Below are 23,197 nucleotides of genomic sequence, written 5' to 3' on the forward strand. Positions count from 1 at the left end.
GCAGAAACCTATTCTATTGACTTTACTCTGTTCTTTTGGACCAGTCCGTATCAGTGAGCCCCACAAAGCAAGAAACATCCCCAGAAAGTCGTAAAGAAAAGAAACTACCACAGCACAGTCCAGTTGGTGAGAGAGCAGATAGGAAGTCCTGTTAAAAGTTTTTATAATACAAAAGTGTCAGGGCAAGTAGAGGCACTCAAGACCTACTCAAATATTCAACTGTTAGGGAAAAGGGGGGCCTTATTTGTGATAGGTAACAGTTTGAAGGCCTCTTATGTATGTATACTGACCTACCAGTGTCTGCAACTCGTTGCACGCGAGCGCTTGCGGTTCAGGCGCATGGAACGCCACTCGTGCATAAAAAGTAGAGTTGGCCGGAACGGCCATATGTACCCCTCACGGCACGGTTGACGGAGTATATAAACTTTCTACGGCACAGTTGACGAAATTTTATACTTTCTACGTCACAGTTGACGGATCTTTTTACTCCCTACGGCACAGTTGAAGGAGTTTTATACTCTCTACGGCACAGTTGACTGAAAAGTTAGCTGTTAGGGCAAAAGGGGCCCGTGAGATCGAGTCAATATTCAAGATAGGTAACAGTAGAGGCGCCCAAGACCTACTAATATATTGGCGATCACGTGAAACGGACTTTTCAAGCATGCCTCCCCTTCCACGTCTATCAATCCGGTCCGAAAAGCATCCATTAGGCTAATCGCAGGCTGAGCGTACGAGATCAAGTTGCAAACATTTTATTTCGTACACACACAGTACATACTCATGCAGAAATCTATTCTACAAGTAAGTGTTCAGCGTATTTTTTCCTTCTTCCTTTCGTCGCCGTTCTTTCTTCCGGCCCTTCTGTATGCCTTCCTCAATCGCTTCTCTTTGGCTGTCTTCGTCTTCGTCGATCGTTTTTCATGCAGCGCGACCTAAAAATAAAGTACCTATTAGTCACTGTCAAATTATCGTTGTACGTACCTTTTGATTTGCGTCCGTATTAGCGTTACCCGAGCTACACCACGGGGAGGTTCGGACGCTTCGTAGCTCAAGGCAGCCACCGCAAAGCGATGACCACCGGTTCCAAAAAGTGTCGGGCGAGTTTTGACCTCATAGGCCCCCTCACTCAGTATCCGCCTGGACGAGTAGTCGGCCCCTAATGCCGAGTCCCCCGGCGCGACGATACCTGACCACATTGGTAAGCCGAAGCTAAGAACCAGGGCTTCGGAGGTGGAGAGCGGCTGACTACCGTTTGTAGGAGTCGACAGGAAAGACGTGCAATGCCCGAAATCGAAGTCTCCTGAGCCAGATCATCCGCAATCTAATCGTGCCAGTTGGTGAGATAAGTGCCGGCAACCAGACCACTTGCGACACCCCCTCCGAGCCGTACCCACTCTGCTTAACGCAGGTCGTGCTCGTTTGGCAACAATAAGACGTATAAGCGATCTTTCTGCTCAGTGCGTGAACCGAGGCCGAAGCCCCCCATCGCCCTGCTTAGAGGCTCCGGCACGGGATTAATCCGTGGGCCACGCTGATCCAACAATCCAGACTGCCTTTTGCCGATCTCCCGAGCCAGTCCGTCAAGGATGAGACGCAGATTGCTCCACGCCGCACCCACCCTAGGCCGCAACTGAAGGAGAATCGGTGTGCACTTGCTTATGAACCGCGTATAGCTCCGCCCATCGCGCTCATTGGTCCGTTGGGGTCACGTTGGGCTCATCTAGCACTCTGGTTGGTTCCTTCGAATAGGTGCGATTTTTCAATGCCGTTTTGACTGTTGATTGCGTCATGATCATGGTCAGCAAATCTATTCTTGGCACTGAATGATGCAAGATTTCTCGCCTCAAGTTCGTACGATCGCCTTTCTTCTTCTTCTTCTTCTTCGCAGTTTCGTCTCACGTTTCGCTGTACGCTAACGTCGATCGGCTTTTTCGCGGACTTGTCGAACGGCCCGGACATCGTGAACAAACACGTGATCGAAGCAGAACGTGGCGCATGGCGTAGACGAAGAAAACGGCCGATTTCGGCAACGACGACGGCTCAGGAGCCAACAACAATGCGTAGGTGAGCGTATGGGCGATCGGGTGCCCGTTTTTCGCGATGAAAAAGGCGATCCGTCCACCCGGACGTCGCCGATCACTTTCGCTTGTTTTTTTGCAGCGATTACACCCACGAAGTCCTTCTCGATCGATTAATCAGGCTCAAGTTCAAAGAAACCGTGCGAATATTAGAACAGGTACGCTTTGGGGCCCCCCGAATCAATTAGCGCATTTTCTTCGCGAATTTTGACTCGCACGAACCGTTTGACCGCGCTGGGTTGTTATCCTAGCGTATTAGAGTCGATCTAGCGCGTTTCGTTGGAAATCCGTGAGGTCACGATTTTTAGCATCCATGAACTGTAGCACCACTGTTTTCGTTGGGTCACCTCTCCGATTTTTGATATTTCCTTATGAAACGGTGGGGATCGGTTGTATGTTTGACTCTGCGGTGCCAAATTGACGTCACGCCTTCAATTTTAGCTTACTTTTGTAGTTGGTTGGCCGCCTGAGTTAATAATAATTAAATAGGATCGACGGCCTAAAAAGTGCGGAAGCGTCGTACGTGACGCCACGCGCCGACAAAAGCAAGCCGGATATCTCGAAGAAGGTCGATTTTCCAGTCTGACCGAATCTAAGTAAACACATCCTTTTGTCTTGTTTTAGACGCGAAGAAATTGCCGAAACGGTCAACTGGCGGCGTCCGGTTAGAAGGTGGGCGTGGGATTCCCTTCCGTCGTCACCTTCATCGACGTCGTCGCTAGACGCCGTGCGATTCACTCGCCATGCGATTCACTCGCCATGCGATTCACTCGCATTTCGCAACGCCGACGACGGGAGCAGCACTGAAAAGTAAAGGGACGGGCGTGTTGGGAGGAAAAAGTAAATTATTTTGTGAGCCCGTGATTTGTTCATCCTCGCGTGAATTGATTTTTGAGTCGTACAGTAGTAAAAAGCTGGTAGAAAAATAGCAGTGTTTATCTGGGTAGATAGACTCTTACGTTGAAAAGCTGTATGATACTGTGTCCCCTCTAGTGCATCGATGTCATTACTTTGCCGAGTTGGGCCTTTCTCAGCTCCTTGTCTTTTAAACGTTTGTCATGTTCTGGACTTTGATAACGTCACCAAATATACTGTGTATTAGAACATGAATCCAGTCCTGTCTTCTTTTTTAGGCAGAACAGAAGTGAAGGTACTGACGAGGAAGAAGAGAAGAGAGAAGAGAGAAGAGAGAAAAGAAGAGAACAGCGTTTGCATGTATTGCATGAAAGTAGAAATATAGTAGTGTGCAGCTTTTGATCTCCAGGGTATGGAGACAAAAGAGAACTCGTGCGCGCGCGGAAGAGAGTCTGCATTACAAGCGCGCGAGTTTTAAAGCTGGGCCATGGCGCGCGTGAGCATCTGCACGAGAAAAGTAGGAGACACCATGTTCAAAATTTTATTGAGAATATAAAAGAAAATACAGTCTTCCCATTCGTCTTTCCGCGCTGCCGCTTCACCTGCCGTTGTCAGCAGGTGAAGCAGTGTGGGACTGAGACTGCAGTCCCCACAGCAGGACTAAGACTGTAGTCCCCACAGTGAGACTGAGACTGCAGTCCCCACAGCTATGTGTGCCTGCTGCGATCTCACACACAAAGTGAGACGCATGCAGGCACATTTTGTCGTTCTAGGCGTCGTTCTCCTATAGAGACTACCAACAAGAATAGTAGCCTCTGGTGAAGATGCACGCCACGAAAATGGGCAGTTTTTCTTCTCGGGGCCGCACAACCGCTTCAGCGATTGATGTAGGCCTGCCCAGGAGACGTCGGCCTTTTAGACGTTATGGCCTCATACCAAAAGGAGGCGTACAGGCAGTTTATAGAGCTGCAACTTATAATTAAGTTGCAAACCCCGCGACCCCGCAGCTGGGCCGACCCGTCTTGCCGAGGACGTTGGGACAGCGGTCTACCTCTTCGTCTGCTTCTTCTTCAAACAAGAAAAGAAAATGAGTTGGGGTCCATGTAGTGCCATTGGAACGACCATCACCTTCACTGTTCTCATTTCCGGTCGGCGTGGTCTTGATATCAAAGTCTACAAAAAGTATTCGCCAAAATTTACCGTTTGAAGTCACTTTATGTACATACATAAAAACATGTACACCTCTATGGTTTTGCTCAGTTGTGCGATACCATTTTGTCCATTGTACTGTAGGCAATTCAGACTTGCACTTGCACTAGGAAGCGAATTCGAGCACGCAGCGTCGACATCCGCACAGCGCAGCGATCTAACGAAAAAAAACACGATTAGTCGATTGGATCTAAACGCGGTGCGACACGACTTACCAACGCGCTATGCCGCGCTATGCCGCGTGGCGCTGTTTTCTTCAGCTCACCATGCATGGAACTCACTGCAAGAAAGAAAGCGCACAATTAGCTCGCGGGTAACGTACTACTAAATCTAGCCCCCCACTTACCACCGGTTGGCTCCGCTCTCTCGTTCGTTGCTTCGATCGGAGGCCCTCGTAGCCTTTTCTCGACTGTCTCGCGAAGCGTTTGCGTGTGTCGCCTTTGAGAAAGCGAACCAGACTGTCCGCTTTCCTCTGCGATCGGGATCGAAGCAAAAATGATCGAAGCAGTGCTCGCGTGGGCGCGCGCGCTAGAGCACCGAGCGCGCAAAAAGCCTCCGCTCTCGTCGACGTCGATTCTGAAGCCGAATCTGCGACGTTATTCTTATTGCCAATTTTTATTTAACTAAACTCAAAAAAGAGGTGATTCGGTGATATTTGTTGTGGTGGGACATATCAAATCGCACATATGTAGAAATCGTTTCATTCTGTTTTCTCTGACTTTTCCGTGACATATCTGACCCACGCTTCGGGATCAGGCTCGGGCAGCACTCCGCCCAAGCTTTCAGGCAGATTTTCCGGAGCAACGTACTTGTGAAATTGCTCGTAATCGTAGCCGTGAAAGTGAAGTCGTTCTTTCACCTTCTTCTTGAGAAACTGTTTCATGATGGCAGCGAAGATGGTGACATACCACGGCTGGTGCAACATGTGAACCCCTGCACATAAAAACGAATCATTATTTATTCTACGATTAGGATGTAATCTCGTATCTAGGTCCGTTTCAATGCAAAGGGGGGCATGTACTGTATAATACACTAGTGCTTACCTTTGAATCTCGCTGGAAAACAGTCCTGAACGAATCCAGCCAACTTCTTGGCGTCCGATCGTCCCATGGAGAGAACGTCTCGAAATCTCAACTGAGCGTGATCTTGCACGAGCATGAAGCCGTGGACTTGAGTCTCTTGACTTTCAATGAGAAAGTCGAGACAAAAGGCCAAAGCCCTGACGGAGTCGTCCGTCGAAAAGCGGCTGAAATCTCTCTTGGAACTATCAAGAATAATGACCTGAGCACCTAGAAAAGTTCTATTCAGAAACATCCAATTTCATACCGTGTTTAGTAACTAACCGTCTCTTGATCGATTTCCAATCGAAAACGTTCCCGTTTGCAAATAGGGCACGACTTTCTCTAGGTTGAATTCGGCGAAGATTTCTGGATGATTTTTGCGAAATTGGAAGTAGTTTGTATACTGCTGAAAGGCGCGATCGATGTCGAACTTCTTTGTGCGAAGGAAGCGTAACAGGAAGGCGTCGTCGCGTCGCGAGTCGACGAGAAGGCCTTCTTCGTCCTTGAACTCTTCTATTTTCGTTCGGAGCTCGTCGATCTTTGCTTGTCTTGTGTCGTCCGATTCGTTGAGCTCTCGCGCCGCCTTTTCTTTAGTGGCATCAGATAACTGATCGAGATTTTCGAGACTGGGGAACGGGCAGCAGGAGGGACTTTCGCTGCGCATGTGCACGTTGCTAGGGTTTTCGCGGACATTTCATTACGTAACAATGGAAGAAAACGCAGGTGTTTCATTCTACGCGCCTTCTGAAATTGCGTTTCGCGGCTTTCTCACGCCGCGAAACGCTACTAAGACACATTGTTTGTGTCAAGAGTAGGCGGCAGCGAATTTGCTGTCCCGTTCGCCTCTTTTCAGATTATCGCGAACTCTTTCGACGCGTTTTGTAAAAATAGCACCCCCTTAGAAAAAAATAGCCCCTCTTCCATTCAAAAGATATTTTATCTGGGCAGCGTTGAGAGGCGATTGCGACCTTATCAGATAAGGTTGTAGCTTATCACAGGGAGTTTCTCTCAACATGTCGACATAGTCGCGAAAGCAGCGTAATCATTGGATCCCGCCTAAATATTAACGCACATGCGCAGTGAAAGTCCCCCCTGCTGGAACGGGCAGCTCATTGGCGTTCTTCTTGATGCAGCTGAGCGTGCGTTAACTTGTGCAACGTGGGCAGCGTGGGCGCCAACGGGCGCGCCGCGTGAACGTGGCCTGCGCAACGTCACCCAAATTTACGTGACCCAAATTACGTAGCGCTTTTAGTAATGCTCACTGCTGCAATTGATAACTGACGGTTTCATTGACAACCCTCTGAGAGACGAAACACACAGTAAAACAACACCAATGTACTCGTTCTTTCTAGGAATTCTTTTCATCCACTTTGATGGTGACCTAAACCATGCACACCTCTTTCACTCTAACTCAGCTTCGCTTGATTGTCTAACTAACCGTTTTGACTTCATAATACTGTCGTAGGCCGTCTTCGCCACTATAAAAAAGAAAAGAAAAATGTAAAAGGTGACTTAATCATTATAATAAACCACTCACTATTCACGACCAATCCCCGACATTTTGTAGCCACCAAATGGCGCACTGGATCCACCAGCATTGTAACAATTAACCCTACATCAAAAACGCATATATAGAGAAAGAGACGCCACCTGTGTCGCAGTGTCTCACCAAACGGATCCGGCTCGAAAGCTATTAGCCACAGTCAAAGCGGTGCCAATATCATTTGTAAGGACTCCGGCGGCTAGCCCATACGTCGTGTCATTGGCTCGATCGATTACCTCTTGAACGTCGTGAAATTTGATAATCTGCATAACGGGACCAAAAATCTAAAAGAAAACCCATCCCGTCAGCAGCGAACATTTCAAAACTAAAATAGACGAGCCTCCTCTCTCGCTATGCGCATGTGATCTTTGACTTGAGAAAAAACGGTCGGTTCGATAAAGAACCCCGTCTCGCCGAATCGCTTTCCGCCGCACTCGAGACTCGCTCCCTCGTCCTTGCCGGACTCGATGAGACCGAGTATTTTATCGAACTGTTCGCGATCGATCTGCGGTCCCTGGTCGGTGTCCGGCGACATGGGATTGCCGAGTTTTCGACGCAAGGCGAGTTGGACGCTCTTTCGAACAAAGTCGTCGTAGATCGTGTCCTGCACGTACGTGCGGCTTCCCGCCGAGCAGCACTGGCCCTGATTGACGAACACGGCGTCGACGCACACTCCAACAGCGTAATCCACTAAGAAAAAAGATATTTTCTAATTAGGAATATTTATATTTATTTATTTATTTATGTGATTACGATTGACGTCTGAAAAGACGATGTTCGGACTTTTGCCTCCCAATTCGAGCGAGACGTTCTTCAAGTTCGATCGTCCGGCCGCTTGCTGTATCAGCTTTCCGACTTCCGTCGATCCGGTGAATGCCACCTTGTCGATCTCCATGTGCTCGGATATAGCGGCGCCGGCCGTCGGCCCGTAACCGGGAATAACGCTCACAACGCCAGGCGGAAAACCGGCCTGAGAGGTTTCGCCGTTCAGCTGTTTGTATTGATTCTATATCATCCTACCTCTGCTATCAATGATGCGACGTAAAGAGCTGTGAGTGGCGTCTGCTCTGCTGGCTTCAGTATGACGCAATTTCCACAGCAGAGAGCGGGTGCTAGTTTGACGGATTGGATTGCGAGAGGATAGTTCCACTAAAGTCCCATCTCAATCATCATATAATCAAAAATAAAAGCTGTACGTACGGCAATTATTTGGCCCACTATTCCGACCGGCTCGTGACGAGTGTACGTAAAGTAGTCACCGTCTATCATGTACATAATCAAATGAAAAGGAGTGCTATGCTGAATGGTTCATTACCGACTGGGATCGTCTTTCCGTGCAATTTGTCAGCAAAACCAGCATAGTATCTAGAAACAAAACCGTCAAGAAACGTGAAGGCATACATGTATTAAACAAAAGCTCCTTTGCTTATCGACCGATAAAATTTGACAGACATTAATTAAGGTTTATTGATCGATCGATCAATATTATTATATAGGCAAAGAGATAAACTACAAAGACGACATCGTACTGATAGCAACTGATCGTGTCCGTGAGATCTTCGCTCGCTTCTCGATAAATTTTCCCGCTGTCCAGCACCTCGAGTCTCTGATGGAATTTTAATTAGAGAATACAAAAAAAGCGACTTCCTATTGAACGCAGAGCTTCTCTTACGGTCAAATACTCTCTATCTCGTTCAATGAGATCGGCTAGTTTGTTCAGGAGGCGTCCCCGCTCCGAAGCATCCATTTTTCTCCACGGGCTATTCAAGGAGAAAGCTTTCGTAGCGGCGTTCACTGCCGCGTCTACGTCCGCCTAGAGTTTTGGATTGTTCTATGCATCTATTTCGCAAACGATTTGCACGCTTTACCTTGTCTCCTTCTGCAATTCGAGCGATTTGTTCTCCCGTCGCCGGATTGAACGTGGGAAACGTCTTCCCGCTCGCCGAGTCTTGCCATTGATTATCGATGAACAGCTAGAACTGTGTCATCCGCGGTCGGAAGACGAAAATGACCTCCTACCTGCGTGAAACGGACGTCTGGCTTTTCGGCCATTGCAAGCACCCGGATAAATAGTTTTGCTCAATCAGAGAATCATCAGTTCAAAGTAACCAAAAACAAAATGTGCAAACTTTTCTCAAGACCGATATCAGAGTTACACCAGGCTCGAATACAAAGCAAATGCACTGTCTAAGCGATCATAATTAGGAGACGAACAATGAAATACCTTTTTTGCCTTCACGTCAAACCATAAAAATGTTTTATAGTCGGCGAAATAAATTTTTTTTCAAAGGCCATTATTGACTGTGAGGAAAAGCAGTCCCGTCCTTTGACCACGGCAAAAGTAGACCAACTGTTGGATGTCAAATCGAAAGTTGAAATTGAACATTTACGATCGCTTTCTTCGTCACTCCACGCGCTTTGGAATTTATAAATGACACTGTCTAAGATTATTGTTTTGTAAAAAGAACCGACAGCTTGCGGTTGCATCCAACAGCCCGACACTGGATCATACTTGAGAATGGTCGAATCACCAAGAACGTAAATCAGTCCATCAGCGTGAAAAATTCCTTTTACATCAATTACATCAGCATCTCTGTTCAGTGGACTAATTGCTGTCCACGCATTCACGTTGGGATCGTAGCACTCTGCTGCCGTCAAATCGTCCTTGGATCCAAACGCGTAAATTTTCCCTTCATATTCAACGTACCTTTGACCCGTTCGACCGTTCGTCATAGGCGCCACGTCCTTAACCCAGCGCTCTTGTACAAATTCGTAGCGTTCTACGCTCTTGTGATCACTTTTAAAATCACACTGAAAGCATGGGCAATCCCGTCCGCCGAGAGCGTAAAGACTCCCAAACGCGTTTACGACTCCTGCATTGAAGCGACTGTCATTCAATGATGGAAAGATGTCCCAAGCGTCCCGTACGGGATCGTACCGTTCTACAGAACGGCTCTCGTAGTGATTGCTTTCATTGCCAATATCTACTCCACCGCCAACAGCAAGAATGCTGGCGGGTCTGCCTGCACGATGCGAAGTCGATTCATCCAACCTGTTGGCGGCTTTACAACAGCTCCCATCAAACAATGGAATGCCAGTATTTGAAACCCAGTTCTCAAGACCATCTGTTGGCATCAAACTCAGTCGAATCGACCTTCTCAGTAAGTCTACTTGACCCAAACGATTGATTTCGTCGTACTTGATCCACTTGGCTATCAGCTCCGCTACTTGCATTTCTGAATCGATGACAAGTTCGTCCATGGCCAAAATGCGAGCCAAATGATCAGCTTCCAGACTTTGAAATTCTGCGTCGTTCAAAGACAATTCGACAATGTTAAACGCAACGCAACGATCAGCGACTTTGCCTAATTTGAGGCAGTGGTATTGATGGGCAATTCGAGCCAAATTCAAGCAGTTGGACGGCTTCATTAATTCGATCAAAACGTCTTCGCAAAACTCGACTACTTCAGTAAACTGAAGTAGATGAGCAGCTGAAAATAGCGATTCGACGTTTGATTTGTCGACGTGCACTCGTCCTGTGTAAGCGTAGTCGACGAGGCTTCGAAGGGCCCCCGCATCGACGTCCGAAACTTGAACAGTCGAGTCACTGCTTTCCTGCATGCCGATGGTGAACATTGCGCGAAAATAAGGACTTGCCGCTGCAAGGACAAGTCGATGAGCCGAAATGCGAACGCTAACGTCCGTGTTCGTCGTAAGAACGATGTCGAACAAGTCGTTTGAGCTGCGCAGAGCGTTTATCTGCTTCAGAATCGACTTTTCGTACCATTGTGTCATCCTCTCCCCGTTAGCGATCGCCTGCTTCTCTCGCTGAGCCTCACGCGCAAAGCTGCTGTACATGATGCCGTCAACTTGAACTCTTCGCTGCGTCCCGGAGGCACGCGCGACAACACGTGGATGACATGCTGAGGGGCCCAAGACTGAAACGTTGATTAGTCAGGCTGAAACCTAAAGAAAGTACTTCATAAGGGCAGTATATTCTCTTTGGGACAGAAAATCACATAACCCATTGACTTGAGTTTATGAATGAGTCGGTCGGAAGACGAAATTCGAAAAATGACCTCCTACCTGCGTGAAACCAGAGATAATATAGGGAGAAACGGACTTCTGGCTTTTCGGCCATTGCAAGCACCCGGATAGGTAAATAGTTTTGGTAGGCTAATCATCAGTTCAAAGCAACCAAAAACAAATCCCGATAACAAAGTTACACCAGGCTCGAATATAAAGCAAATGCACTGTGCTTACGATTATTATGAGGACGCGGACCATGAAATACCTTTTTTGCCGTCACGTCAAACCAAAAAAATCTGCTAGAGCTGGCGTAATAAATTTTTTTTTCAAAGGCCATCTTTGGCTGTGAGTAATAGCAGTCCCGTCCTTCGACCACGGCAAAAGTAGACCAACTGTTGGATGCCAAATCAAAAGTTGAAATTGAACATTTGCTTTCTTCGCCACTCTCCGCGCCTTCAAATTTATAAATGACGTTGTCCAAAATTATTGCGCTGTTAAAAGAACCAACTGCTTGCGGTTGCAGCCAACAGCCCGACACTGGATCATACTTGAGAATGGTCGAATCACCAAGCACGTAAATCAGTCCATCAGCGTGAAAAACTCCTTTTACAGCAACATCTCTGTTCAGTGGACTAATTGCTGTCCACGCATTCACGTTGGGATCGTAGTACTCTGCCGCCGTCAAATCATCCCTGGATCCAAACGCGTAAATTTTCCCTTCATATTCGACGTATCTTTGACCCGTTCGACCGTTCGTCATAGGCGCCACGTCCTTAGCCCAGTGCTCTTGTACAAAGTCGTAGCGTTCTACGCTCTTGTGATCACTTTTAAGAAAGCATGGGATATCCCGTCCGCCGAGCGCGTAAAGACTCCCAAACGCGTTTACGACTCCCGCTTTGAAGCGACTATCATTCAATGATGGAAAGATGCCCCAAGCGTTTCGTACGGGATCGTACCGTTCTACAGAAAGGCCATCGTAGTCATTTCTTTCACGGCCAGTCTCTACTCCACCACCAACAGCAAGAATGCTGGCGGGTTTGCCTACACGACGCGAAGTCGATTGATCCAACTCATCCAACCTGTTGGCGGCCTTACAACAGCTCCCATCAAACAATGGAATGCCGGTATTTGAAAACAGGTTCTCAAGACAATCTGTTGGCATCAAATTCAGTCGAATTGACTTTCTCAGTAAGTCTACTTGACCCAAACGATCGATTTCGTCGTGTTTGATCCACTTGGCTATCAGCTCCACTACTTGAGTTTCTGAATCTATGACAAGTTCGTCCATGGCCAGAATGCGAGCCAAATGATCAGCGTCCAGACTTAGGAATTCCGCATCGCTTTCAGACAATTCCACAATGTTGAAAGCAATGCAACGATCGGCTACTTTGTCCAATTTGGAACAGTGGTATTGATAGGCAATTCGGGCCAAGTTGAGGCAATTAGAAGACTCCACCAATTCGATCAAAACGTCTTCGCAAAATTCGACTACTTTAGTAAACTGAAGTAGATGAGCAGCTGAAAATAGCGACTCGACGTTTGATCTATCGACGTGCACTTGTCCCGTGTAAGCGTAGTCGACGAGGCTTCGAAGGGCCCCCGCATCGACGTCCGAAACTTGAACAGTCGATTCGCTGCTTTCCTGCATGCCGATAGTGAACATTGCGCGAAAATATGGACTTGCCGCTGCAAGAACGAGTCGATGTGCCGAAATGCGAACGCTAACGTCCGTGCCCGTCGTAAGAACGATGTCAAACAAGTCGTTTGAAGAGCGCAGATTGTTCATCTGCTCCAGAATCGTCTCTCCGTACCGAAAGGTCGTCCTAGTCTCGAACGCCTTGCCTTCGTAGTCGGACATGTTGACGTAAGTCTCGACCGCGTGACGGCGCGTGTTCATCCGGGGACGACAAAGGCGACGATTAATTAATGTGAATTATGACTAAGCGTCTGTACCGCTACGAACTTCTTGCAATACAAAAACAAACGCGCAAATATTCCTCATCAAAGTTACACCAGGCTCTAAAGTAAGGCAAATGCACTGTCATGACGATTATAATCAGGAGACGGACCATGAAATATCCTTTTTGTAGTCAAGTCAAAGCACGACAAGCCGATATAACCAGTGAAATAGATCATTTTTCAGAGCTGATGACTGGTGAGTAAGAGTAGTCAAATTCATTGACCACAGCAAAAATAGACCAACTTTTGGTTGTCAAATCGAACGCTGAAATTGAACATTTAAAATGGCCCTCTTCGTCTATCTCCGTTTCTTTAAATTTATAAATGCCGTAGTCTGAAATTATTGCTTTGCCAAAAGAAGCGACTATTTCCGGTTGCAGCCAACAGCCCGACACTGGATCATACTTGAGAATGGTCGAATCACCAAGCACGTAAATCAGTCCATCAGCGCGAAAAACTCCTATTACATCAACATTTCTGTTCAGTGGACTAATTGCTGTCCACGCATTCAGGTTGGGATCGTAGAACTCTGCCGCCGTCAAATAATCCCTGGATCCAAACGCGTAAATTTTCCCTTCGTATGTGACGTACCTCTGACCCACTCGACCGTTCGTCATAGGCGCCACGTCAGTAACCCAGCGCTCTTGTACGAAGTCGTAGCGTTCTACGCTCTTGTACACATTCACAAGATTGTAATTAGTCTACTTATACACCTGCGTCCACGTACCGAGAGCATAAAGACTCCCAAACGCGTTTACGACTCCCGCGTTGAAGTGACTATCATTCAATGATGGAAAGATGCCCCAAGCGTTCCGTACGGGATCGTACCGTTCTACAGAACGGCCATATTCGTAGACATTTCTTTCATTGCCCGTATCTACTCCACCGCCAACAGCAAGAATGCTGTCGGGTTTGCCTACACGACGCGAAGTCGATTCATCCAACTCATCCAACCTGTTGACGGCCTTACAACAGCTCCCATCAAACAATGGAAGGCCAGTATTTGAAACCAGGTTCTCAAGACAATCTGTCGACATCAAATTCAGTCGCATTGACTTTCTCAGTATGTCTACTTGACCCAAAGGATTGATTTCGTCGTGCTTGATCCACTTGGCTATCAGCTCCGCTACTTGAGTTTCTGAATCAACAACAAGTTCGTCCATGTCCAAAATGCGAGCCAAATGATCAGCTTCCAGACTTTAAAATTCCGCGTCGTTCAAAGACAATTCGACAATGTTAAACGCAACGCAACGATCTGCGACATCGCCCAATTTGAGGCAGTGGTATTGATGGGCAATTCGAGCCAAATTCAAGCAGTTGGACGGCTCCACTAATTCGATCAAAACGTCTTCGCAAAACTCGACTACTTCAGTAAACAGAAGTAGATGAGCTGCTGAAAATAGCGATTCGGCGTTTGATTTGTCGACGTGCACTCGTCCTGTGTAAGTGTGTAAGCGTAGTCGACGAGGGTTCGAAGGGCCCCCGCATCGACGTCCGAAACTTAAACAGTCGATTCACTGCTTTCCTGCATGCCGATGGTGAACATTGCGCGAAAATAAGAACTTGCCGCTGCAGGAACAAGTCGATGAGCCGAAATGCGAACGCTAACGTCCGTGTTCGTCGTAAGAACGATGTCGAACAAATCGTTTGAGCTGCGGAGAGCGTTTATCTGCTTCAGAATCGACTTTTCGTACCATTGTGTTATCCTCTCCCCGTTAGCGATCGCCTGCTTCTTTCGCTGAGCCTCACGCGCAAAGCTGCGGGACATGATGCCGTCAACTTGAACTCTTCGATCGTTGCGTCCCGGAAGCACGCGCGACAACACGTGGATGACATGCTGAGGGGCCCAAGACTGAAACGTCGATTAGTCAGGCTGAAACCTAAAGAAAGTACTTCATAAGGGCAGTATATTCTCTTTGGGACAGAAAATCACATAACCCATCGACTTGAGTTGATTGACTTTGAATGAGAACGTCAAGACAGAAAGCCAAAGCCAATAAGTTGATTAGTCATGCTAAAAACAACAGATAATAAGAGTCAACAGAACTGTCGTAGTAGGGCAGTAAGGCAAACAAAGTGATAAATGCCTGATCGTAACACTGATTACACTGTACTTGTAGAGGCAGAAACTATTGAAGCATAAAAACGTGCCATGGCTTTCTACTAGAAAGAAATTAGAATCGTCTCTCCTTGACAAAAATATCTATTTAGACCTCTACATAATACTATACACGTCCAGTATTCAGAATAGCAGAAACTTGAGAAGAACTGCTTGGTCATTCCTCGAGACAGCAACGTTTCAAGTTGGCAGGCTGCTCTTGCAGATTCACCGTCGATGTACTCCGAAGGTCGCCCAGCAATCCTTGAAACAAGATTGCTGACGAACTAAGGTAAAAAACAAATAAAGTCTTCGTTAGTTAACGTTCACCACCCAAAAAACCTCAATTCTTACCTTTGAGACTTCTCCGTAATGTTGAGTAGTAATTTCAAAATACGGAATGCCTCCGTACTGAGCACTTAGGTCCTCCGCATCTTCACATAAAACTTGCCGCGCCCATCTTTGATGTCCTTTCTATTTCAGAAGGATCAACAACCTAAAAATGCTGATAATAGAAAAAACCGTGATTTCAATTTGCAATAATAACGCTCACAATGCCAGGAGAAAAATCGGCCTGAGAAGTTTCGCCGTTCAGCTGTTCGTATTGATTCTATATCATCCTACCTCTGCTATCGATGATGCTACGTAAAGAGCTGTGAGCGGCGTCTGCTCTGCTGGCTTCAGTATGACGCAATTTCCACAGCAGAGAGCGGGTGCTAGTTTGACGGCTTGGATTGCGAGGGGATAGTTCCACTAAAGTCCCATCTCAATCATCATATAATCAAAAATAAAAGCTGTACGTACGGCAATTATTTGGCCCACTATGCCGACCGGCTCGTGACGAGTGTACGTAAAGTAGTCACCGTCTATCATACATAATCAAATAAAAAGGAGTGCTATGCTGAATGGTTCATTACCTACGGGGATCGTCTTTCCGTGCAATTTGTCAGCAAAACCAGCATAGCATCTAGAAACAGAACCGTCAAGAATCATGAAGGCAGAATAAATAAAAGCTCCTTTGCTCGACAACCGATCAAAATTTGACAGACATTAATTAACGTTTATCGATCGATCGATCGATCGATCGATCCATATAGCGAAGAGATAAACTACAAAGACGACTTCGTACTGATAGCAACTGATCGTATCCGTGAGATCATCGCTCACTTCTCGATAAATTTTCCCGCTGTCCAGCACCTCGAGTCTCTGATGGAATTTTAATTAGAGAATACAAAAAAAACGACTTCCTATTGAACGCAGAGCTTCTCTTACGGTCAAATACTCTCTATCTCGTTCAATGAGATCAGCTAGTTTAGAAGGCTTCCCCGCTCCGAAGCATCCATATTTCTCGACGGGCTTAGCTATTCAAGGAGAAAGCTTTCTTAGCGGCGTTCACTGCCGCGTCCACGTCCGCCTAGAGTTTTGGATTGCTCTATGCATCTATTTCGCAAACGGTTTGCACGCTTTACCTTGTCTCCTTCTGCAATTCGAGCGATTGAGGATGAACAGCTAGAACTTTGTCATCCGCGGTCGGAGGAAAATGACCTCCTACCTGCGTGAAACCAGGGATAATATAGGGAGAAACGGACGTCTGGCTTTTCGGCCATTGCAAGCACCCGGATAGGTAAATAGTTTTGCTCAATACATGTAGGCTAATCATCAGTTCAAAGCAACCAAAAACAAATCCCGATAACAAAGTTACACCAGGCTCGAATATAAAGCAAATGCACTGTTCTTACGACCATTATGAGGACGCGGACCATGAAATACCTTTTTTGCCGTCACGTCAAACCAAAAAAATCTGCTAGAGCTGGCGTAATAAATTTTCTTTTCAAAGGCCATCATTGGCTGTGAGTAATAGCAGTCCCGTCCTTCGACCACGGCAAAAGTAGACCAACTGTTGGATGCCAAATCAAAAGTTGAAATTGAACATTTGCTTTCTTCGCGACTCTCCGCGCCTTCAAATTTATAAATGACGTTGTCCAAAATCATTGCGCTGTTAAAAGAACCAACTGCTTGCGGTTGCAGCCAACAGCCCGACACTGGATCATACTTGAGAATGGTCGAATCACCAAGCACGTAAATCAGTCCATCAGCGTGAAAAACTCCTTTTACATCAACATCTCTGTTCAGTGGACTAATTGCTGTCCACGCATTCACGTTGGGATCGTAGTACTCTGCCGCCGTCAAATCATCCCTGGATCCAAACGCGTAAATTTTCCCTTCATATTCAACGTACCTTTGACCCATTCGACATTTCTTCATAGACGCCACGTCCTTAGCCCAGTGCTCTTGTACAAAGTCGTAGCGTTCTACGCTCTTGTGATCACTTTTAAGATCACACTGAAGGCATGGGCAATCCCGTCCGCCGAGCGCGTAAAGACTCCCAAACGCGTTTACGACTCCCGCGTTGAAGCGACTATCATTCAATGATGGAAAGATGTCCCAAGCGTCCCGTACGGGATCGTACCGTTCTACAGAACGGCCATCGTAGTCATTTCTTTCACAGCCAGTATCTACCGGTACTCCACCACCAACAGCAAGAATGCTGGCGGGTTTGCCTACACGACGCGAAGTCGATTCATCCAACTCATCCAACCTGTTGGCGGCCTTACAACCGCTCCCATCAAACAATGGAATGCCGGTATTTGAAAACAGGTTCTCAAGACAATCTGTTGGCATCAAATTCAGTCGAATTGACTTTCTCAGTAAGTCTACTTGACCCAAACGATCGATTTCGTCGTGTTTGATCCACTTGGCTATCAGCTCCACTACTTGAGTTTCTGAATCTATGACAAGTTCGTCCATGGCCAGAATGCGAGCCAAATGATCAGCGTCCAGACTTAGGAATTCCGCATCGCTTTCAGACAATTCCACAATGTTGAAAGCAATGCAACGATCGGCTACTTTGTCCAATTTGGAACAGTGGTATTGATAGGCAATTCGGGCCAAGTTGAGGCAATTAGAAGACTCCACCAATTCGATCAAAACGTCTTCGCAAAATTCGACTACTTTAGTAAACTGAAGTAGATGAGCAGCTGAAAATAGCGACTCGACGTTTGATCTATCGACGTGCACTTGTCCCGTGTAAGCGTAGTCGACGAGGGTCCGAAGGGCCCCCGCATCGACGTCCGAAACTTGAACAGTCGATTCGCTGCTTTCCTGCATGCCGATAGTGAACATTGCGCGAAAATATGGACTTGCCGCTGCAAGAACGAGTCGATGTGCCGAAATGCGAACGCTAACGTCCGTGCCCGTCGTAAGAACGATGTCAAACAAGTCGTTTGAAGAGCGCAGATTGTTCATCTGCTCCAGAATCGTCTCTCCGTACCGAAAGGTCGTCCTAGTCTCGAACGCCTTGCCTTCGTAGTCGGACATGTTGACGTAAGTCTCGACCGCGTGACGGCGCGTGTTCATCCGGGGACGACAAAGGCGACGATTAATTAATGTGAATTATGACTAAGCGTCTGTATCGCTACGAACTTCTTTCGACACACCATAATCATCAACATCTCCAAGTAATACAAAAACAAACGCGCTCATCAAAGTTACACCAGGCTCTAAAGTAAGGCAAATGCACTGTTATAACGATTATAATCAGGAGACGGACGAAGAAATATCCTTTTCGCAGTCAAGTCAAAGCACGACAAGCCGAAAAAACCAGTGAAATAGATCTTTTTCTCAGAGCTGATCACTGGCTGTGAGTAACAGTAGTCAAATTCATCGACCACAGCAAAAATAGACCAACTTTTGGTTGTCAAATCGAACGCTGAAATTGAACATTTAAAATGGCCCTCTTCGTCTCTCTCCGATTCTTCAGATTTATAAATGCCGTAGTCTGAAATTATTGCTTCGCCAAAAGAAGCGACTATTTCCGGTTGCAGCCAACAGCCTGTCACTGGATCATACTTGAGAATAGTCGAATCACCAAGCACGTAAATCAGTCCATCAGCGCGAAAAACTCCTATTACATCAACATCTCTGTTCAGTGGACTAATTGCTGTCCACGCATTCAGGTTGGGATCGTAGAACTCTGCCGCCGTCAAATCATCCCTGGATCCAAACGCGTAAATTTTCCCTTCGTATGTGACGTACCTCTGACCCACTCGACCGTTCGTCATAGGCGCCACGTCAGTAACCCAGCGCTCTTCTACGAAGTCGTAGCGTTCCACGCTCTTGTATACATTCTCAACATTGTAAATCTTGTAAGATTTACACATATAACTGTCATGGCGTGGTTGATCCCGTCCACCGAGAGCGTAAAGACTCCCAAACGCGTTTACGACTCCTGCGTTGAAGCGACTATCATTCAATGATGGAAAAATGCCCCAAGCGTTCCGTACGGGATCGTACCGTTCTACAGAACGGCCTTCGTAGTAATTTCTTTCATTGCCAATAATATCTAATCCACCGCCAACAGCGAGAATGCTGTCGGGTTTGCCTACACGACGCGAAGTTGATTCATCCAACCTGTTGACGGCCTTACAACAGCCCCCATCAAACAATGGAATGCCAGTATTTGAAACCAGGTTCTCAAGACAATCTGTTGACATAAAATTCAGTCGCATTGACTTTCTCAGTACGTCTACTTGACCCAAAGGATTGATTTCGTCGTGCTTGATCCACTTGGCTATCAGCTCCGCTACTTGAGTTTCTGAATCGATGACAAGTTCGTCCATGTCCAAAATGCGAGCCAAATGATCAGCTTCCAGACTTTGAAATTCCGCGTCGTTCAAAGACAATTCGACAATGTTAAACGCAACGCAACGATCTGCGACATCGCCCAATTTGAGGCAGTGGTATTGATGGGCAATTCGAGCCAAATTCAAGCAGTTGGACGGCTCCACTAATTCGATCAAAAGGTCTTCGCAATACTCGACTACTTTAGAAAACTGAAGTAGATGAGCAGCTGAAAATAGCGATTCGACGTTTGATTTGTCGACGTGCACTCGTCCTGTGTAAGCGTAGTCGACGAGGCTTCGAAGGGCCCCCGCATCGACGTCCGAAACTTGAACAGTCGATTCACTGCTTTCCTGCATGCCGATGGTGAACATTGCGCGAAAATAAGGACTTGCCGCTGCAAGAACAATTCGATGAGCCGAAATGCGAACGCTAACGTCCGTGGTCGTCGTAAGAACGATGTCGAACAAGTCGTTTGAGCTGCGCAGAGCGTTTATCTGGTCCACAATCGACTTTTCGTACCATTGTGTCATCCTCTCCCCGTTAGCGATCGCCTGCTTCTTTCGCTGAGCCTCACGCGCAAAGCTGCGGTACATGATGCCGTCAACTTGAATTCTTCGATCGTTGCGGTCCCGGAGGCACGCGCGACAACACGTGGATGACATGCTGAGGGGCCCAAGACTGAAACGTCGATTAGTCAGGCTGAAACCTAAAGAAAGTACTTCATAAGGGCAGTATATTCTCTTTGGGACAGAAAATCACATAACCCATCGACTTGAGTTGATTGACTTTGAATGAGAACGTCAAGACAGAAAGCCAATAAACAACAGATAATAAGAGTCAACAGAACTGTCGTAGTAGGGCAGTAAGGCAAACAAAGTGATAAATGTTTGATCATAACACTGATTACAGTACTTGTAGGGGCAGAAGCTATTGAAGCATAAAAACGTGCCATGGCTTTCTACTAGAAAGAAATTAGAATCGTCTCTCCTAAACGGAAATGTCTACTCAGGCCTCTACATAATACTATACACGTCAGAATTCAGAATAGAAAAACTTGAGAAGAACTGCTAAACTGCTATTGGTCATCCCTCGAGGCAGCAACGTTTCAAGTTGGCAGGCTGCTCTTGCAGATTCACCGTCGATGTACTCCGAGGCCTGCAAGGTCGCCTAGCAATCCTTGAAACAAGATTGCTGACAACCTAAGGTAAAAAACAAATAATGTTTTCGTTAGTTAATGTTCACCACCAAACAAACACCCTAATTCTTACCTTTGAGACTTCCCCGTAATGCTGGGTAGTAATTTCAAAATACGGAATGTTTCCGTACTGAGCACTTAGTTCCTCCGCATCTTCACATGAAACTTGCCGCCCATCTTTGATGTCCTTTTTGTTCCCAACAAGAACCAATTCTATTTCTGAAGGATCAACAACCTAAAACATGCTGATAAAACCGTGATTTCAATTTGAAATATTTTTGCCTTATAGATCTGTGTCATATGCTTGGTGATATCTCCAAACGTCTCTTCTCTGCTGAGGTCAAACATTAAAATAGCTCCTACAGCGTTTTGATAGTATGAAGAGTTGACGGAATTAAATCGCTCTTGACCAGCAGTGTCCCTGAACGAACAGGAAGTGAAAGTCACTCTAATTATCAACGAGAGACACTCACCACATCGAAACGGTTACCACTTGTCCAACATCTACTTCGACGTTCCCGATAGAGATCCCTGCAAGAGGAGAAAAACTACAACTCGGATTAGTTCTCTCTCAGTCAGTCAATACCCAGAGACGAGCTCAAGTGGAATCCTGGAAAGGTTTTGGTCTCAAACATAGTGAAGAAACTGGTCTTCCCCACAGCAGAAGAGCCAACAAGGACGACCTTGAGAGGATCGGCCATCTTTCGGAAACTGAAACTGAAACTCGCGATATCAATAACCAGCGAGACTTCACTGACACTGTGCAACATGGTAGACCTATTTTTGAATTACAAAAGCGTCAGTAAATACACGTAGGCCAAGTGTCCTTAATTAACCTTGTGTTTATTGCTATCTGCACAACAACACGTGCTTCTATTCTATTAAAGTTCCTCTAGATTTTTCCGTGAGGTAATCGATCCAAAGTTCTGGATCGACTTCTGGCAAATTTCCGCCCATGCTTTCAGGGAGATGTTCCGGATCAATGACCTTGTGAAACGCCGTGTAGTCGTAACCGTGAAAATGAAGACGCTCCTTCATCTTCTTCTTGAGAAAGGGCTTCATTAAAGTGAGAATAATAGTAACGTACCAAGGCTGATGCAGAATATGAATCCCTAGGGGGTAAGATCAAAAAGTCAATGTACTAATAATCTATAAATAATACTATATGCCTTTGAATCTCGCAGGAAAGCAATCCTGAACGAATTCAATCATTTTCTTAACGTCATTTTTCCCCATCGATAGGACGTCTCTGAACCCGTTGACTTGAGTTTCTTGACTTTCGATGAGAACGTCGAGACAGAAAGCCAAAGCCCTCAACGAATAGTCGTTAGAAAATTCAGCAACGTGCATTTTCGAAATGTCCATATAAATAATCTGAGCACCTAAACCCAAATCATTGTTCTGTAAAAATTTCTTCTGTGTGCCCTGCTTACCCTCTGTCGTTCGATTTCCTATCGTAAACGTTCCCGAGCGCAAAAAGGGCGCGACTTTTTCGAGCGTCATTTCCTTGAATATTTCCGGATGATTTTTACGATATTCGAAATAGCTTTTGTACTGCGTAAAGGCCCGATCGACGTCGAATTTTCGCGCGCGCAAGAAGCGAACGAGAAAGGCGTCGTCGCGTCGCGAATCGACGAAAACGCTTTCGTCGCCTTCGAACTCGTCTATTCTTCGTCGCAGCTCGTCGATTTTCGTTTGTCTGGTTTCATCCGACTCGTTCAGCTCTCGCGCAGCTTTCTCTTTAGTAGAATCAGAAAGATGATCGAGATTTTGGAGGCTGGGAAACGGGTAACTCATCGTTGATAGACCCGGTTAATTAACGTACGTTAGTTATTCACCAAAACCCAATTCTTACATTTTCGACGTCATCTTCCTTCTGGGTAGTAATTTCAAAATAAGGAATGTCTCCGTAACAACGACTTAGTTTCTCCGCCTCTTCACGTGAAACTTGTCGCCCATCTTTGATGTCATTTTTGTTTCCCAACAAGAACCAATACAATTTCTGAAGGATCAACAACCTAAAGCATACTGATGATACGAAAATTCGTGATTTCAATTTGCAAAATATTTTTGCCTTGTAGATCTGTTTTATATGTCTGTCGATATCTTTAAGCGTCTCTTTTCTGCTGAGGTCGAACATTAAAATAGCTCCTGCAGCCCTTCTGTAGTATGAAGGGTTAACAGAATTAAATCGCTCCTGACCAGCAGTATCCCTGAATGAGCAGAAAGTGAAGTAACTCAATTATTAACGAGAGACTTACCATATCGAAACGGTCATCATTCGGCCAACATCGACTTCAACTTTCGCGCTAGAGACCTCTGCAAGACGAGAAAAACTAACTTGGGGTATTCTTTCTCTCAGTCAGTGAGTTCATACCTAGAGTTGCGCCCAAGTGGAATCCTGGAAAGGTTTTGGTCTCAAACATAGTAAAGAAACAGGTCTTGCCCACAGCAGAAGAGCAAGCGAGAACGAGCTTGACGGGCATC

The 23,197-nt window shown here is 46.3% G+C and overlaps 11 protein-coding genes and 2 long non-coding RNA genes across 17 annotated transcripts; 1 reads left to right on the forward strand and 12 right to left on the reverse strand.

The window, feature by feature from the left end:
• The first annotated feature begins 2,625 nt into the window (after nucleotides 1-2,625).
• On the forward strand, nucleotides 2,626-2,898 carry LOC136183450 (uncharacterized). Its single transcript, XR_010669173.1, has 3 exons — nucleotides 2,626-2,646; nucleotides 2,703-2,750; nucleotides 2,801-2,898. It is a non-coding gene; the product is annotated as an uncharacterized lncRNA (long non-coding RNA).
• A 610-nt stretch (nucleotides 2,899-3,508) lies between these two features.
• LOC136183456 (uncharacterized) lies at nucleotides 3,509-4,570 on the reverse strand. Its single transcript, XR_010669174.1, has 3 exons — nucleotides 4,489-4,570; nucleotides 4,358-4,422; nucleotides 3,509-4,299 (listed from the first exon to the last, which is right to left on the reverse strand). It is a non-coding gene; the product is annotated as an uncharacterized lncRNA (long non-coding RNA).
• Nucleotides 4,571-4,742: 172 nt separating this feature from the next.
• LOC136199658 (retinaldehyde-binding protein 1-like) lies at nucleotides 4,743-5,867 on the reverse strand. The gene is made up of 3 exons (XM_065989905.1): nucleotides 5,486-5,867; nucleotides 5,186-5,431; nucleotides 4,743-5,075 (listed from the first exon to the last, which is right to left on the reverse strand). The coding sequence occupies exons 1-3, from the start codon at nucleotides 5,865-5,867 to the stop codon at nucleotides 4,843-4,845; spliced, it is 861 nt and encodes a 286-aa protein (XP_065845977.1). The 3' UTR covers nucleotides 4,743-4,842.
• A 590-nt stretch (nucleotides 5,868-6,457) lies between these two features.
• LOC136199586 (retinal dehydrogenase 2-like) lies at nucleotides 6,458-8,847 on the reverse strand. The gene is made up of 13 exons (XM_065989816.1): nucleotides 8,766-8,847; nucleotides 8,615-8,719; nucleotides 8,419-8,559; nucleotides 8,276-8,352; nucleotides 8,062-8,111; nucleotides 7,947-8,008; nucleotides 7,767-7,895; nucleotides 7,500-7,716; nucleotides 7,087-7,436; nucleotides 6,873-7,030; nucleotides 6,741-6,815; nucleotides 6,642-6,681; nucleotides 6,458-6,584 (listed from the first exon to the last, which is right to left on the reverse strand). Exons 1-13 carry the CDS (start codon nucleotides 8,796-8,798, stop codon nucleotides 6,552-6,554), a joined length of 1,470 nt encoding a protein of 489 aa, XP_065845888.1. The 5' UTR covers nucleotides 8,799-8,847; the 3' UTR covers nucleotides 6,458-6,551.
• A 134-nt stretch (nucleotides 8,848-8,981) lies between these two features.
• On the reverse strand, nucleotides 8,982-10,604 carry LOC136199565 (kelch-like protein 20). Its single transcript, XM_065989796.1, has one exon. The coding sequence runs from the start codon at nucleotides 10,602-10,604 to the stop codon at nucleotides 8,982-8,984; it is 1,623 nt and encodes a 540-aa protein (XP_065845868.1).
• Nucleotides 10,605-10,921: 317 nt separating this feature from the next.
• LOC136199576 (kelch-like protein 20) lies at nucleotides 10,922-12,616 on the reverse strand. The gene has a single exon (XM_065989809.1). The coding sequence runs from the start codon at nucleotides 12,559-12,561 to the stop codon at nucleotides 10,969-10,971; it is 1,593 nt and encodes a 530-aa protein (XP_065845881.1). The 5' UTR covers nucleotides 12,562-12,616; the 3' UTR covers nucleotides 10,922-10,968.
• A 291-nt stretch (nucleotides 12,617-12,907) lies between these two features.
• Nucleotides 12,908-13,897, reverse strand: LOC136199660 (kelch-like protein 20). Its single transcript, XM_065989911.1, has 3 exons — nucleotides 13,448-13,897; nucleotides 13,326-13,405; nucleotides 12,908-13,283 (listed from the first exon to the last, which is right to left on the reverse strand). The coding sequence occupies exons 1-3, from the start codon at nucleotides 13,895-13,897 to the stop codon at nucleotides 12,908-12,910; spliced, it is 906 nt and encodes a 301-aa protein (XP_065845983.1).
• Nucleotides 13,898-14,788: 891 nt separating this feature from the next.
• On the reverse strand, nucleotides 14,789-16,456 carry LOC136199595 (retinal dehydrogenase 2-like). 5 transcript variants are annotated; one of them, XM_065989836.1, is made up of 9 exons: nucleotides 16,302-16,456; nucleotides 16,105-16,246; nucleotides 16,000-16,038; nucleotides 15,750-15,941; nucleotides 15,637-15,698; nucleotides 15,457-15,585; nucleotides 15,386-15,406; nucleotides 15,187-15,328; nucleotides 14,790-15,119 (listed from the first exon to the last, which is right to left on the reverse strand). In XM_065989836.1, exons 4-8 carry the CDS (start codon nucleotides 15,823-15,825, stop codon nucleotides 15,269-15,271), a joined length of 348 nt encoding a protein of 115 aa, XP_065845908.1. In that variant the 5' UTR covers nucleotides 15,826-15,941; nucleotides 16,000-16,038; nucleotides 16,105-16,246; nucleotides 16,302-16,456; the 3' UTR covers nucleotides 14,790-15,119; nucleotides 15,187-15,268. The 5 variants fall into 5 exon arrangements, 2 of the variants coding, with proteins under 2 accessions (XP_065845908.1, XP_065845901.1); XM_065989829.1 differs by having other exon boundaries at nucleotides 15,750-16,038; XR_010673108.1 differs by having other exon boundaries at nucleotides 14,794-15,119; nucleotides 15,386-15,585; nucleotides 15,754-15,799; nucleotides 15,962-16,038.
• Nucleotides 16,457-16,530: 74 nt separating this feature from the next.
• Nucleotides 16,531-18,210, reverse strand: LOC136199661 (kelch-like protein 20). Its single transcript, XM_065989912.1, has one exon. It carries the CDS (start codon nucleotides 18,208-18,210, stop codon nucleotides 16,531-16,533), a length of 1,680 nt encoding a protein of 559 aa, XP_065845984.1.
• A 123-nt stretch (nucleotides 18,211-18,333) lies between these two features.
• On the reverse strand, nucleotides 18,334-20,125 carry LOC136185476 (kelch-like protein 20). The gene has a single exon (XM_065972622.1). The coding sequence runs from the start codon at nucleotides 20,106-20,108 to the stop codon at nucleotides 18,393-18,395; it is 1,716 nt and encodes a 571-aa protein (XP_065828694.1). The 5' UTR covers nucleotides 20,109-20,125; the 3' UTR covers nucleotides 18,334-18,392.
• Nucleotides 20,126-20,399: 274 nt separating this feature from the next.
• On the reverse strand, nucleotides 20,400-21,480 carry LOC136187121 (ras-related protein Rab-9A-like). Its single transcript, XM_065974651.1, has 5 exons — nucleotides 21,297-21,480; nucleotides 21,184-21,241; nucleotides 20,993-21,131; nucleotides 20,784-20,945; nucleotides 20,400-20,714 (listed from the first exon to the last, which is right to left on the reverse strand). The coding sequence occupies exons 1-5, from the start codon at nucleotides 21,478-21,480 to the stop codon at nucleotides 20,598-20,600; spliced, it is 660 nt and encodes a 219-aa protein (XP_065830723.1). The 3' UTR covers nucleotides 20,400-20,597.
• A 52-nt stretch (nucleotides 21,481-21,532) lies between these two features.
• On the reverse strand, nucleotides 21,533-23,160 carry LOC136187112 (retinaldehyde-binding protein 1-like). The gene is made up of 6 exons (XM_065974639.1): nucleotides 23,088-23,160; nucleotides 22,972-23,029; nucleotides 22,785-22,923; nucleotides 22,144-22,728; nucleotides 21,880-22,092; nucleotides 21,533-21,822 (listed from the first exon to the last, which is right to left on the reverse strand). Exons 4-6 carry the CDS (start codon nucleotides 22,505-22,507, stop codon nucleotides 21,584-21,586), a joined length of 816 nt encoding a protein of 271 aa, XP_065830711.1. The 5' UTR covers nucleotides 22,508-22,728; nucleotides 22,785-22,923; nucleotides 22,972-23,029; nucleotides 23,088-23,160; the 3' UTR covers nucleotides 21,533-21,583.
• LOC136199662 (ras-related protein Rab-39A-like) lies at nucleotides 22,678-23,196 on the reverse strand. The gene is made up of 4 exons (XM_065989913.1): nucleotides 23,088-23,196; nucleotides 22,972-23,029; nucleotides 22,785-22,923; nucleotides 22,678-22,728 (listed from the first exon to the last, which is right to left on the reverse strand). Exons 1-4 carry the CDS (start codon nucleotides 23,194-23,196, stop codon nucleotides 22,678-22,680), a joined length of 357 nt encoding a protein of 118 aa, XP_065845985.1.
• Between the last annotated feature and the right edge of the window lies 1 nt (nucleotide 23,197).

This window comes from Oscarella lobularis, chromosome 1, assembly GCF_947507565.1.
Source record: "Oscarella lobularis chromosome 1, ooOscLobu1.1, whole genome shotgun sequence".
NCBI classification, from domain to species: Eukaryota; Metazoa; Porifera; class Homoscleromorpha; order Homosclerophorida; family Oscarellidae; genus Oscarella; species Oscarella lobularis.